Raw genomic sequence first — 14,314 nt, 5'->3', positions numbered from 1 at the left:
TGGTTACACCGGACTTAACCACCCCGTTTTATCTGGTCTCTTTGCCCGTGCAGGTCAACCTCTTCCCTGCCTCTGCAGCGCGACTCCACTTAACCCTCGTCATTAACCTTTCTCTCCTCCCCTGCCCCGCCCCCAGCGTCCTGACGTAGTTGCGCGGACAACGTGCACCTACGTTCAAAGCGCCCAAGGAGCGGTCCTCGGAGGCGCACCGCGTGCTGCGCAGGCGCAAGGGGCGAGGCGCCGGAGCAGCGGTCATGGACGGCGTCAACCCGGTGGTAAGGACCGCCAGCCTGGCCTCTCGGCCTGCGCTCCGTGCAGAGGGAGCGCGGTCCTGGGCTCATGGCAGCGGAGTTGCGCACACCCTTTTTTTTCCCTCCTGGCTCTTTACAGACTTTCAGGAGCCCTCTCCCTTAGGGGCTCCTCTGTTCTTCTCCTCTGTGTTGGAGGAAGTGGATGAGGGCCAGTAGCTCAGCCGGAAGTTGGACCTGGCCCCCTGCCAGAAGAACAAGTGCCCCTCTTCTTCTCCTTCTCACTCCTCACCGAACTGAGGTCCTCTAAGAGTGAGGATTTGAGAAGGTGGTTAGAGATGGAACGCACCTTAAGCCTCCCAGTTTAGTGTGTTTAGAATTACTGAGTTCAGTTGTACTCTAATTGTAGTTCTTAATTTTAGTATGACTACTGTTCATTCTAAGCTATATTATTTACCCGAAATAATAGGTAATGTGATACTTTACGTTACCCCACCACATATTTTTAGAGTTCTCCCCCACCCCTCCATTTACCCATCCTTAAGCATCTTAATGTTTAAGTGTACAGTTGGAATTGATAAACCCAGACGTTGCTTTGTTACCGTTAAGGAGTACGTAAACCTCACATGAGAACTGACAGGCTAAATGGTCTTGTGAGACCCTCTATCAATCTTAAAAATTGATTTAAAGAAAAAAAGTCAAGAAATCACGTTTATTTTCAGTTCATTTCAACAGACTTCACATTTGGTGAAAGGCAATGTGCTTGTCCAGATCTGTGTTGTTTTATGGGTTCCATCTATACATACGCAGGATAAAATGGTTCATTTCTGACGACAAGTTATTATTTTAATGTGTATCCTTTTTCTGATAATGTGTTTTAATATATGTGAAATAATTATGCTTGAATGTAAGCTTACCGCGTATACCATTTTATTTGATGGTGAAACTCCAAGGAGTGTGTATGTGTGTTTTCTTTTAAATAGGGAAGAGGTTAAGATGGATTTCCTGGGCTATGCATGGTGGACTATACATATACTAATGAAGATAACAGGGAGAGAATATAAAATCTAACTGTAGTCCTAGAAGAGAAAGTATGTTCAATTCCTACTTGGCTTTTGAAAAATTGTGTTCTAATGGGTTATTTTTTATTTTTTATTTTTTTAAATAAATTTATTTATTTATTTATTTTTGGCTTCATTGGGTCTTTGTTGCTGTGCGTGGGCTTTAGTTGTGGCGAGCGGGGGCTGCTCTTCATTGCGGCGTGCAGGCTTCTCATTGCGGTGGCTTCTCTTGCTGCGGAGCACAGGCTCTAGGCACGTGGGCTTCTGTAGTTGTAGTACGCAGGCTCAGTTGTTGTGGCACACGGGCTTAGTTGCTCCGTGGCATGTGGGATCTTCCTGGAGCAGGGCTCGAACCCATGTCCCCTGCACTGGCAGGCAGATTCTTACCCACTGTGCCACCAGAGAAGCCCTAATGGGTTATTTTTGATGGCTGCTGTTACATTCTGAGGGTAGATCTTAAAAGATGTTTTTATCCCTAGGAGTTTTTACCTCTAGCTTTAAGTGTGATCACACTAGCTGGGACTAACACTGAAACATCAATTAAGCACGGCTTTTTCAGGGTAAACTGTTTTAGAAGAAGGAACTAATCTAGGGCACTTAATCTTATTGACTATGCTTTTGAATAACATATTATTTAAATATTACTGATTGGCTTTTTCATAGGCTCACTCTGGGTCTTTAGAAGGAATAAGTTTAATATCTAACTACTCTTCGCATGAACAGGAGTACTTAGAATATTTACTGAGTAGTATGAAAAAGCAGTCCTACAAGGACAGAATTTTCAATTTGGCCTGATTAAGCAATTTGAAATAACAGCAATTCAACTAAATTCCTATTTTATTATTTCTTATCAGTAGAACTTCCACTAGGTCAGTATTGTCAGTACACTTAGCATTGCCATTCTTTTTTTGCATTTTTTAATTTTTAATTTTATTTATTTTTATTTGATCTTTTTTGGCGGTGCCGCGTGGCTTGCGGGATCTTAGTTCCCACACCAGGGATTGAACCCAGGCAGTGAAAGCGCCGAGTCCTAACCACTGGACTGCCAGGGAATTTCCCAGCATTGCCATTTTGGACTAGGGTGGGAGTGGAGCACAGTTTACAGAGATTTGAAGGACTGAGTTTATTTCACAGGGCTATTTTTCTTTTGATATTGACCAGTTTTTAATCTGGTAAAGATCTGCTTTTAGGATGTTACTTAGTCTCTGCAGTATGCAGATTGTGGAAGGGTAAGGTTTGTTTATGTCCTACTTAGTTTCTCTTAGGAAATCCTTTTTGGTGCAGTTGTACTTTTACTTGACCATGGTTCAGAATATCTTTTTGGACTCTGTATTTTGGAAGCGGGACAGACTTTGGTGACCCTATTGTAGATGCTCGCCCCAAATGTATGGCTTGGAATTTATTTACATTTATGGAGTAATATAGTAAACTCTAAAAAAGCTCTCTGGGTCCCTCTGAGAAAAAGGTAAATTGAAAACAAAAGGTTCATTTCCACCTGTCTTAAATTAATTTCCTTTTTAAAAAGGAGTGTGGAGGTTAAATACTGACACAAAAGCCAAGGATCCTAAAAGTAACCATACATCTTGATGAGATTATTATCTCATATTTTTTTGTAGTATTGTGATTCGGCCTTATAGATAGGCTGAGACTATGGGTCTGAAGTTAACCAATTTATGGAAAGCTAAGACTGTATTGGGAATAGGATGCACAGAGGGAAATTCCTTATGGTGGCTTTTCTTCAAATATAAGATTAGAAAGTGCACACTGCATGTTTTTTAAGGCTGGATACACTCAAACTTGAGAATGTAAAACTTTTAACAATTGCTTTTATGTAGCCTAAACTCTACAGATCTGTAATTGAAGATGTAATTGAAGGAGTGCGGGATCTATTTGCTGAAGAAGGTATAGAGGAACAAGTCTTAAAAGACTTGAAGCAGGTTTGTAGACAGTAGAAGTTTCTCTCTTTTGTTTTTTCAGCTTAAAAAAATGGATAAATTAAATTCAAACCCCTTAATTATAGTTTAATACTTATCCATTTATTGTGCCTTCAGCTGACAATTTAAAACTAAAAAATATAGGAGTAAATATCCTTTTTTTTTTTTTTTTTTAGAGCAAACATTTTGTTTTTCTCTGCAGCTCTGGGAAACAAAGGTTTTGCAGTCTAAAGCAACAGAAGACTTCTTCAGAAATAGTGTCCATTCGCCTCTGTTCACCCTTCAGTTGCCGCACAGCTTGCACCAAACATTGCCATCATCAACAGGTTGGATATAGTTAGTAAATTAGTACTATATGCAGAACAGATTCTCATTTGGTGACGGTTTGGAATTAGGGTAATGTTCTTAAGGGGAGAGGGCTTGGACTTCAAAATCATTGCTATTAAAAGAACACAGGATAAGTCATCACTGCCATGTAATTATTGACAAAAAAAATTAGGTTATTTAAACTATTTTTAAAACTATTATAGTCCACAAAGGTGACAAAGCCTTACTTCATAGGAACAAATTATATAGTTTGTGGGCTATTGGAAATACCCTTTGTTTATCTCAGAGGATTTGATTGACTCTGGTAAAGGCGTAATCCAGCCACTTGGTGAAGAAGCAGAGGGAAAGATGGGTGCTTGCAAGCTTGTGCATTCTTTCTCTTTCTCTTGCTATCTGTATGTATTGTAAATCTGTCATTGAATTGGAAGCAAAATGGAGTATAAACAGGAATATGGAGGTTATTCAGGCTACTTCACAGTTTTGGATATAAAATGATGGCTAGAAATGGGCCATATGCGTATTGTCTTTAATCTTGGACTTAAATCTAAACCTATGCTTTTAAGGGAAATATTTGTTCATACTATGTCTATCAATTTAAACTGGAAAAGACTAACTGCTAAAAGATAAAACAATACTATTATATCTTTCTAGCCTTTATTTCTTTTTTTCTCCTCTGATTCTTATAATCCTTATGGTATCCTGATGTGTGTGTGTATATACATCAAGATGTTGATGCACAGAGACACAGGCACATAGGGATGCACTGACAGACACAGAGGCACACACCAACAGACATATCCAGCCTCAGGGAGACACACGCAGATACAGACGTGCGCAGACACAGACAGACACACACAAGTAGGTTTTATTGGATTTAGCCGAAATTCAATAGATGAATGCCTGCAAGAGGTAAGGGTAGATTTTGGATTAGATTGTCAGTAAAAACTAGATTGTTCATGGCATACTTGGGAAAATTCACATGAAAATCTTGTGGGTCAAGGTGAGGGGAAAATATCGATAGTAAGGAGGCTAGTACCTCCTCTGTTACAAAATGAGAGAATTTAAGTGTGACAGCAATTATAATGTATAAAATGAAATTAACAATGAGTGTTGAGTTACCAAACACAACTTTTATCTAAAGCTGTGCTTAAAATGTGTAACATTGCTCTTTAAGAATTAGCCATGGCTGTTTTAATTATTAAGTTGACACATTGAATTACATTAATTGTTCGGTTTTTGGCTATGCTTTCATTTTTAACTTGACTGTTTTTTTAGGGCATCCCTTTTATTTCTCTATTTAAATAACATTCTTTTAATTTTTTTCTTCATTAAAGAACTTTAAAGATTTTTTTCTTAGGAGTGGCTTGGAGGGTGGTGAATGTGGAGTAGTAAAATACTTGATTGTCTTTTATGAAAAGCATGGTTCTTAAGAAAAGACTAGCTGGAACACATCTCAGGTTCTTTGTCATTGAAAATTGTAATACTTGATTTTGCCTCAAGATGGTAATATTACCAGTGATTTAAATCACAAAATAGTCTTGCAACTAATATATCTAGCTGACTTTCACTCAGCACTTCTTTCTTTCTAATTCTGTCTTAGAGGTTAGAATAATAGAAATAATTACATTTGAACAAGACAGTTTTTCTTCTTATTCTTTTCTGCATCATTCATAATGAAGTGAAGAGGAAGCACATGTATCCTGTAAAGCTGCATTATAGGCCTTTTTCCTATCCCTCTTCATTTCTAGGTACTCTGCAATAAGATTCTTGAAGTAAACAGCCTCATAAAATTGAAGTACTTTTTAATTATATCATCTCATTGTATGCTTCTAAAAGCCTGATTAAGATAGCCTAAACACACTCTACAACCTTTTTATCTCTTGATAACAAGTTCAAATTAAATCTACAATGGAATAAGTCCTTTGCCTTTGTCTTTTCCGCTGTTAAAATTTGTTTGCCCTGTTGTATTTTCTTTGACTCTATTATCCATTTGTTTAATAATTTGCTGTATCTTCAGTTGTCAACTTTTTTTTTTTTGGTCTCAGGACCCCTTTACACTTAAAAATTGAGAACCTCAAAGTGCTTCCTTTTATGTGGGTTGTAAGTATCTCTTTACCATATTAGAAATTAAAGCTGAGAAATTTTTTAAATGTTGATTTATTAATTTAAAAACTGATTGTATGTTAATATATATTTGTTAAAAATAACTCTTTTCCAGAACGAAAAAATATTTAGTGAGAGGACTGGTATTGTTGTACTATTCTGCAATTCTTGTTAATGTCTGGCTTAATATAAGACAGCTGGATTCTCATATCTATTTCTAAATTTAATCTGTTGTGATATGTAGTTTTGGCAGGAGAAAATCTAATCTTCCACAGATAGATAATTGGAAAAGGAGGAGTGTTTTAATAGCTTTTTTAGGTAATTTGGTACTACGCTAAAACTCAACACGTGGTAGTTTCTGAGAGGTTAGCTGCAAAGTGGAATCTGAAACCATATCAATGGACTTTTTGTGATGTTAAAGTTCACTGGTATATCTTGCACTTTGAATGACTGTCTAACCCCTATGTAATTTTGTAACATACGTTGGTGACATGGAAAATATTGGTTCACCGAGTTATACATTTGACACATTGTTCATTATACAGGATAAAAAATCATATTAATATCTCCACATATCTCACAGAAAAGTGTTTAAGTATTGGAAAGCGATGAAGCTCACTGTAGTGGATATAGTTTTCAAAATTCTAAGTTTTGCTTGAAAGCTTGAATTTTATCATTGCCAAACAAATACTGTCAGTTTGTTTTCCTTGAAGTGACGGGCACACTTAGTTCATTTTCAAAAAACTGCCAGATACCCAAGTCTGATGAACCATAGTTTCTGTTAGTTTTTCTTTCAGGTAAAATAGTGTTTCTTGAAAAAAGAAATTAGCTAGGTCAGCTCCCAACTTAAACAATAGCACCACTGCATTTCCTCATACTTCCTTGTACTTCTGTATGCTACAGAAATGCTTTATATGTTCTTCCTATTTCCTCACACAGAATATTAAAAGCAAGTATACTTGAGGGTTGAAATTTAGTAAAAATAATTCTTTATGGTTACATTAAGGAATTTCTTAAGTGAAACAGTTTTGTTCTTGCTGGTTTTATTTGTTTATTTTTAAACTGTGAGTAAATAGCAATGGAGAATAAATACAGTGAGCACTAGTAAGGTTTGGTGCTTACAGGCTTAATTCATGTGAAGGTGCCTTCAGTTTTATTTATCACGGCTTTGTGCTATCAGTGCAAATGTCAGCACCACCCCCCGCCTTAAAATATCTAGTGAGAAATGAAAAAGGCATATATTGTTTTGATATTATAAAAATAGTTTTGACCTTGTGAACACCCTGATAGTATCTTAGGGACTCCCCAGGGGTTTGTACACTAAACTTTGAGAACTGCTGTTCTATTCTTATATTCTATTATATATAATTTATAATCCACTTTTTAAAAATACTTAATTTTTTAGAACATCTTTAGGTTCACAGCAAATTTGAGAGAGGGTACAGAGATTTCCCATATACTCCTTGCTCCCACTCATGCATAGCCTTTCCAGTTATCAACATACCCCACCAGAGTGGTACATTTGTTAACAGTTGATGAACCTGCATTGACACATCGTAAACACCCAAAGTCCATAGTTTACATTGTCACTTTTGGTATTGTACATTCTGTGGGGTTGGGCAAGTTTATAATGACTTGAATCCATTGTAATAGTTTCATACAGAGTATTTCCATCGCCCGAAATACCTTCTGTGCTCCTCTGCATCCGTTCCCCTCACACCAGTCCCTGGCAACCACTGATCTTTTTACTGTCTCCATAGTTTTGCCTTTTCTAGAATGTCATGTAGTTGGAACACTATAGTATACAGCCTTTTCGGATTGGCTTCTTTCAGTTAGTAATATGATTTTTTAAAAAATAAATTTATTTATTTATTTATATTTGGCTGCGTTGGGTCTTCGTTGCTGCACCCGGGTTTTCTCTAGTTGCGGTGAGCAGGGGCCACTCTTCGTTGGCGGTGCACGGGCTTCTCATTGCGGTGGCTTCTCCCACTGCAGAGCACAGGCTCTAGGCACACGGGCTTCAGCAGTTGTGGCATGCGGGCTCAGCACTTGTGGCTTGTGGGCTCCAGAGCGCACACTCAGTAGTTGTGGCGCACGGGCCCAGTTGCTACGCGGCATGTGGGATCCTCCCAGACCAAGGCTTGAACTCGTGTCCCCTGCATTGGCAGGCGGATTCTTAACCACTGCGCCACCAGGGAAGTCCAATAATATGATTTTAAGGTTCTTCCATGTCTTTTCATGGCTTGATAGCTCCTTTCTTTTCAGTACTGAGTAATATTCCATTGTCCGGAGGTACCACAGTTTATATATCCATTCACCTACTGAAGGATGACATCTTGGTTGCTGCCAGGTTTTGGCAATCATGAATAAAAGTGCTGTAAACATTTGTGTGCAGGTTTTTGTGAAGAAATAAGTTTTCAACTCCTTTGGGCAAATACCAAGAGGTGTGATTGCTGGATCATATGGTAAGAGTATGATTAGTTTGGTAAGAAACTGTCAAACTGTCTTCCAAAGTGGCCGAACCATTTTACATTCCCCAGCAATGAATGAGAGTTTGTTGCTCCGCATACTTGCCAGCATATTGCTATTATCAATGTTCTGGATTTTGTCCATTCCAATAGGGGTGTAGTGGTATCTCGTTTTTTAATTTATATTTCCCCGATGACATATGATATGGAGCATCTTTTATATTCTTCACATGCTTATTTGCCATTTATATATCTTTGGTGAAGTGTCTATTTAGGTCTTTGGCCCATTTTTTAATTGCTTTGTTTTCTTATTGTTAAGTTTTGAGAGTTCTTTGTGTATTTTTTTTTTTTTTTAGTAAATTTGCCTTTTATTTTTTTATTTATCTTTTTTTTTTTTTTACTATTTTTTTTAACATCTTTATTGGAGTATAATTGCTTTACAATGGTGTGTTAGTTTCTGCTGTAGAACAAAGTGAATCAGCTATATGTATACATATATCCCCATATACCCTCCCTCTTGCATCTCCCTCCCACCCTTCCTATCCCACCCCTCTAGGTGGACACAAAGCACTGAGCTGATCCCCCTGTGCTATGCGGCTTCTTCCCAGTAGCTATCTGTTTTACATTTGGTACTGTATATATGTCCATGCCACTCTCTCACTTTGTCCCAGCTTACCCTTCCCCCTCCCCGTGTCCTCAAGTCCATTCTCTACATCTGCATCTTTATTCCTATCCTGCCCCTAGGTTCTTCAGAAACATTTTTTTTTAGATTCCATATGTATGTGTTAGTATATGGTATTTGTTTTTCTCTTTCTGACTTACTTCACTCAGTATGACAGACTCTGGGTCCATCCACCTCGCTACAAATAACTGTTCCATTTCTTTTCATGGCTGAGTAATATCCCATTGTATATATGTGCCACATATTCTTTGTCCATTCATCTATCGATGGACACGTAGGTTGCTTCCATGTGCTGGCTATTGTAAATAGTGCTGCAGTGAACATTGTGGTACATGACTCTTTTTTTTTTTTTTAAGTTATTTAAATTATTTATTTATTTTTTAATTTTTTTTTTGGCTGTGTTGGGTCTTCGTTTCTGTGCAAGGGCTTTCTCTAGTTGTGGCAAGTGGGGGCCACTCTTCATCGCGGTGCGCGGGCCTCTCACTATCGCGGCCTCTCTTGTTGTGGAGCACAGGCTCCAGATGCGCAGGCTCAGTAGTTGTGGCGCACGGGCTTACCTGCTCCGTGGCATGTGGGATCCTCCCAGACCAGGGCTCGAACCCACGTCCCCTGCATTGGCAGGCAGACTCCCAACCACTGCGCCACCAGGGAAGCCCCATGACTCTTTTTGAATTATGGTTTTCTCAGGGTATATGCCCAGTAGTGGGATTGCTGGGTCGTATGGTAGTCCTGTTTTTAGGTTTTAAGGAACCTCCATACTGTTCTCCATAGTGGCTATATCAATTTACATTCCTACCAACAGTGCAAGAGGGTTCCCTTTTCTCCACACCCTCTCCAGCATTTATTGTTTCTAGATTTTTTGATGATGGCCATTCTGACCAGTGTGAGATTATATCTCATTGTAGTTTTGATTTGCATTTCTCTAGTGATTAATGATGTTGAGCATTCTTTCATGTGTTTGTTGGCAATCTGTATATCTTCTTTGGAGAAATGTCTATTTAGGTCTTCTGCCCATTTTTGGATTGGGTTGCTTGTTGTTTTGATATTGAGCTGCATGAGCTGCTTGTAAATTTTGAAGATTAATCCTTTGTCAGTTGCTTCATTTGCAAATATTTTCTCCCATTCTGATGGTTGTCTTTTGGTCTTGTTTATGGTTTCCTTTGCTGTGCAAAAGCTTTGAAGTTTCATTAGGTCCCATTTGTTTATTTTTGTTTTTATTTCCATTTCTCTAGGAGGTGGGTCAAAAAGGATCTTGCTGTGATTTATGTCATAGAGTGTTCTGCCTATGTTTTCCTCTAAGAGTTTGATAGTGTCTGGCCTTACATTTAGGTCTTTAATCCATTTTGAGTTTATTTTTGTGTATGGTGTTAGAGAGTGTTCTAATTTCATACTTTGACATGTACCTGTCCAGTTTTCCCAGCACCACTTATTGAAGAGGCTGTCTTTTCTCCGCTGTATATTCTTGCCTCCTTTATCAAAGATAAGGTGACCATATGTGCGTGGGTTTATCTCTGGGCTTTCTATCCTGTTCCATTGATCTATATTTCTGTTTTTGTGCCAGTACTATACTGTCTTGATTACTGTAGCTTTGTAGTATAGTCTGAAGTCAGGGAGCCTGATTCCACCAGCTCCATTTTTCGTTCTCAAGATTGTTTTTGCTATTCGGGGTCTTTTGTGTTTCCATACAAATTGTGAAATTTTTTGTTCTAGTTCTGTGAAAACTGCCAGTGGTACTTTGATAGGGATTGCATTGCATCTGTAGATTGCTTTGGGTAGTATAGTTATTTTCACAGTGTTGATTCTTCCAATCCAAGAACATGGTATATCTCTCCATCTGTTTGTATCATCTTTAATTTCTTTCATCAGTGTCCTATAATTTTCTGCATACAGGTCTTTTGTCTCCTTAGGTAGGTTTATTCCTAGATATTTTATTCTTTTTGTTGCAATGGTAAACGGGAGTGTTTTCTTAATTTCACTTTCAGATTTTTCGTCATTAGTGTATAGAAATGCAAGAGATTTCTGTGCATTAATTTTGTATCCTGCTACTTTACCAAATTCATTGATTAGCTCTAGGAGTTTTCTGGTAGCATCTTTAGGATTCTCTATGTATAGTATCATGTCATCTGCAAACAGTGACAGTTTAACTTCTTCTTTTCTATTTGGATTCCTTTTATTTCTTTTTCTTCTCTGATTGGTGTGGCTAAAACTTCCAAAACTATCTTGAATGATAGTGGTGAGAGTGGACAACCTTGTCTTGTTCCTGATCTTAGTGGAAATGGTTTCAGTTTTTCACCATTGAGAACGATGTTGGTTGTGGGTTTGTCATATATGGCCTTTATTATGTTGAGGTAAGTTCCCTCTAAGCCTACTTTCTGGAGAGGTTTTATCATAAATCAGTGTTGAATTTTGTAGAAAGCTTTTTCTGCATCTATTGAGATGATCATATGGTTTTTCTCCTTCAGTTTGTTAATATGGTGTATCACATTGATTGATTTGCGTATATTGAAGAATCCTTGCATTCCTGGGATAAACCCCACTTAATTATGGTGTATGATCCGTTTAAAGTGCTGTTGGATACTGTTTGCTAGTATTTTGTTGAGGATTTTTGCATCTATGTTCATCAGTGATATTGGCCTGTAGTTTTCTTTGTTTGTGACAGCTTTGTCTGGTTTTGGTGTCAGGGTGATGGTAGCCTCGTAGAATGAGTTTGGGAGTGTTCCTCCCTCTGCTATATTTTGGAAGAGTTTGAGAAGGATAGGTGTTAGCTCTTCTCTAAATGTTTGATAGAATTCGCCTGTGAAGCCATCTGGTCCTGGGCTTTTGTTTGGTAGAAGATTTTTAATCACAGTTTCAATTTCAGTGCTTGTGATTGGTCTGTTTATATTTTCTATTTCTTCCTGGTTCGGTCTCGGAAGGTTGTGGTTTTCTAAGTATTTTTCCATTTCTTCCAGGTTGTCCATTTTATTGGCATATAGTTGCTTGTAGTAATCTCTCATGATCCTTTGTATTTCTGCAGTGTCTGTTGTAACTTCTCCTTGTTCATTTCTAATTTTATTGATTTGAGTCCTCTCCCTCTTTTTCTTGATGAGTGTGGCTAATGGTTTATCAATTTTGTTTATCTTCTCAAAGAACTAGCTTTTAGTTTTATTGATCTTTGCTATTGTTTCCTTCATTTCTTCTTCATTTATTATCTGATCTGATCTTTATGATTTCTTTCCTTCTGCTAACTTTGGGGTTTTTTTGGGTTCCTCTTTCTCTAATTGCTGTAGGTGTAAGGTTAGGTTGTTTATTTGAGATTTTTCTTGTTTCTTGAGGTAAGAATATATTGCTATAAACTTCCCTCTTAGAACTGGTTTTGCTGCATCCCATAGGCTTTGGGTCGTCGTGTTTTCATTGTCATTTGTTTCTATGTATTTTTTGATTTCCTCTTTGCTTTCTTCAGTGATCTCTCGGTTATTTAGTAGTGTATTATTTAGCCTCCATGTGTTTGTATTTTTTACAGATTTTTTTCCTGTAATTGATATCTAGTCTCATAGTGTTGTGGTTGGAAAAGATACTTGATATGATTTCGGGTTTTTAAAATTTACGGAGGCTTGATTTGTGACCCAAGATATGATCTATCCTGGAGACTGTTCCGTGAGCACTTGAGAAGAAAGTGTATTCTGTTGTTTTTGGATGGAATGTCCTATAATTATCAATTAAGTCCATCTTGTTTAATGTATCATTTAAAGCTTGTGTTTCCCTATTTATTTTCGTTTTGGATGATCTGTCTATTGGTGAAAGTGGGGTGTTAAAGTCCCCTACTACAGTTGTGTTACTGTTGACTTCCCGTTTTATGGCTGTTAGCATTTGTCTTATGTATTGAGGTGCTCCTATGTTGGGTGCATAAATATTTACAATTGTTATATCTTCTTCTTGGATTGATCCCTTGATCATGATGTAGTGTCCTTCTTTGTCTCTTGTAATATTCTTTATTTTAAAGTCTACTTTGTCTGATATGAGAATTGGTACTCCAGCTTTCTTTTGATTTCCATTAGCCTGGACTGTCTTTTTCTATCCCCTCACTTTCAGTCTGTATGTGTCCGTAGGTCTGAAGTGGGTATCTTGTAGACAGCATAAATACGGGTATTGTTTTTGTATCCATTCAGCCAGTCTATGTCGTTTGGTTGGAACATTTAATCCTTTTACATTTAAGGTAGTTATCAATATGTATGTTCCTATGACCATTTTCTTAATTGTTTTGGGTTTGTTATTGTAGGTCTTTTCCTTCTCTTGTGTTTCCTGCCTAGAGAAGTTCCTTTAGCATTTGCTGTAAAGCTGGCTTGGTGGTGCTGAATTCTCTTAACTTTTGCTTTTCTCTAAAGGTTTTAATTTCTTTGTCGAATCTGAATGAGATCCTTGCTGGGTAGAGTAATCTTCGTTGTAGGTTTTTTCCCTTTCATCACTTTAAATATGTCCTGCCACTCCCTTCTGGCTTGCAGAGTTTCTGCTGAAAGATCAGCTGTTAACCTTATGGGGATTCCCTTGTATGTTATTTGTTGCTTTTCCCTTGCTGCTTTTAATATTTTTTCTTTGTATTTAACTTTTGATAGTTTGATTAATATGTGTCTTGGCGTGTTTCTCCTTGGATTTATCCTGCTTGGGACTCTGTGCTTCCTGGACTTGACTAACTATTTCCTTTCCCATATTAGGGAAGTTTTCAACTATATTCTCTTCAGATATTTTCTCAGTCTCTTTCTTTTTCTCTTCTTCCTCTGTGACCCCTATAATTTAAATGTTGGTGCCTTTAATGTTGTCCCAGAGGTCTCTGAGACTGTCCTCAATTCTTTTCATTCTTTTTTCTTTATTCTCCTCTGTGGTAGTTATTTCCACTATTTTATCTTCCAGGTCACTTATCCATTCTTCTGCCTCAGTTATTCTGCTATTGATTCCTTCTAGAGAATTTTTAATTTCATTTATTGTGTTGTTCATTCATTGTTTGTTTGCTCTTTAGTTCTTCTAGGTCCTTGTTAAACGTTTCTTATATTTTCTCCATTCTATTTCCAAGATTTTGGATCATCTTTACTATCATTACTCTGAATTCTTTTTCAGGTAGGCTGCCTGTTTCCTCTTCATTTGTTTGGTCTGGTAGGTTTTTACCTTGCTCCTTCATCTGCTGTATATTTCTCTGTCTTCCCATTTTGCTTAACTTACTGTGTTCGGGGTCTCCTTTTCGCAGGCTGCAGGTTCGTAATTCCCATTGCTTTTGGTGTCTGCCCTCAGTGGGTAAGGTTGGTTTAGTGGGTTGTATTGGCTTCCCTGGTGGAGAGGACTGGTGCCTGTGTTCTGGTGGATGAGGTTGGATCTTGTCTTTCTGGTGGGCAGGACCATGTCTGGTGTGTGTTTTCGGGATGTCTGTGAACTCAGTATGATTTTAGGCAGCCTCTGTGCTAATGGGTGGGGTTGTGTTCCTGTCTTGCTAGTTGTTTGGCATGGGATGTCTAGTACTGGA

General features: G+C 37.9%; 1 protein-coding gene across 1 annotated transcript in view; it reads left to right on the top strand.

Annotated features, from left to right (window-relative positions):
• The first annotated feature begins 254 nt into the window (after nucleotides 1-254).
• Nucleotides 255-14,314, top strand: part of GTF2A1L (general transcription factor IIA subunit 1 like) — a 62,532-nt gene continuing 48,472 nt past the window's right edge. Inside the window, exons 1-3 of the mRNA XM_036873837.1 lie at nucleotides 255-275; nucleotides 3,145-3,246; nucleotides 3,446-3,569. Coding sequence (XP_036729732.1) covers nucleotides 255-275; nucleotides 3,145-3,246; nucleotides 3,446-3,569 — 247 coding nt within the window. The remainder of the gene's footprint in view (nucleotides 276-3,144; nucleotides 3,247-3,445; nucleotides 3,570-14,314) is intronic.

Source organism: Balaenoptera musculus, chromosome 13 (assembly GCF_009873245.2).
Source record: "Balaenoptera musculus isolate JJ_BM4_2016_0621 chromosome 13, mBalMus1.pri.v3, whole genome shotgun sequence".
NCBI classification, from domain to species: domain Eukaryota; kingdom Metazoa; phylum Chordata; class Mammalia; order Artiodactyla; family Balaenopteridae; genus Balaenoptera; species Balaenoptera musculus.
Note: the sequence above shows the minus strand (reverse complement) of the source record. Positions and strands in the feature narration are given on the sequence as shown.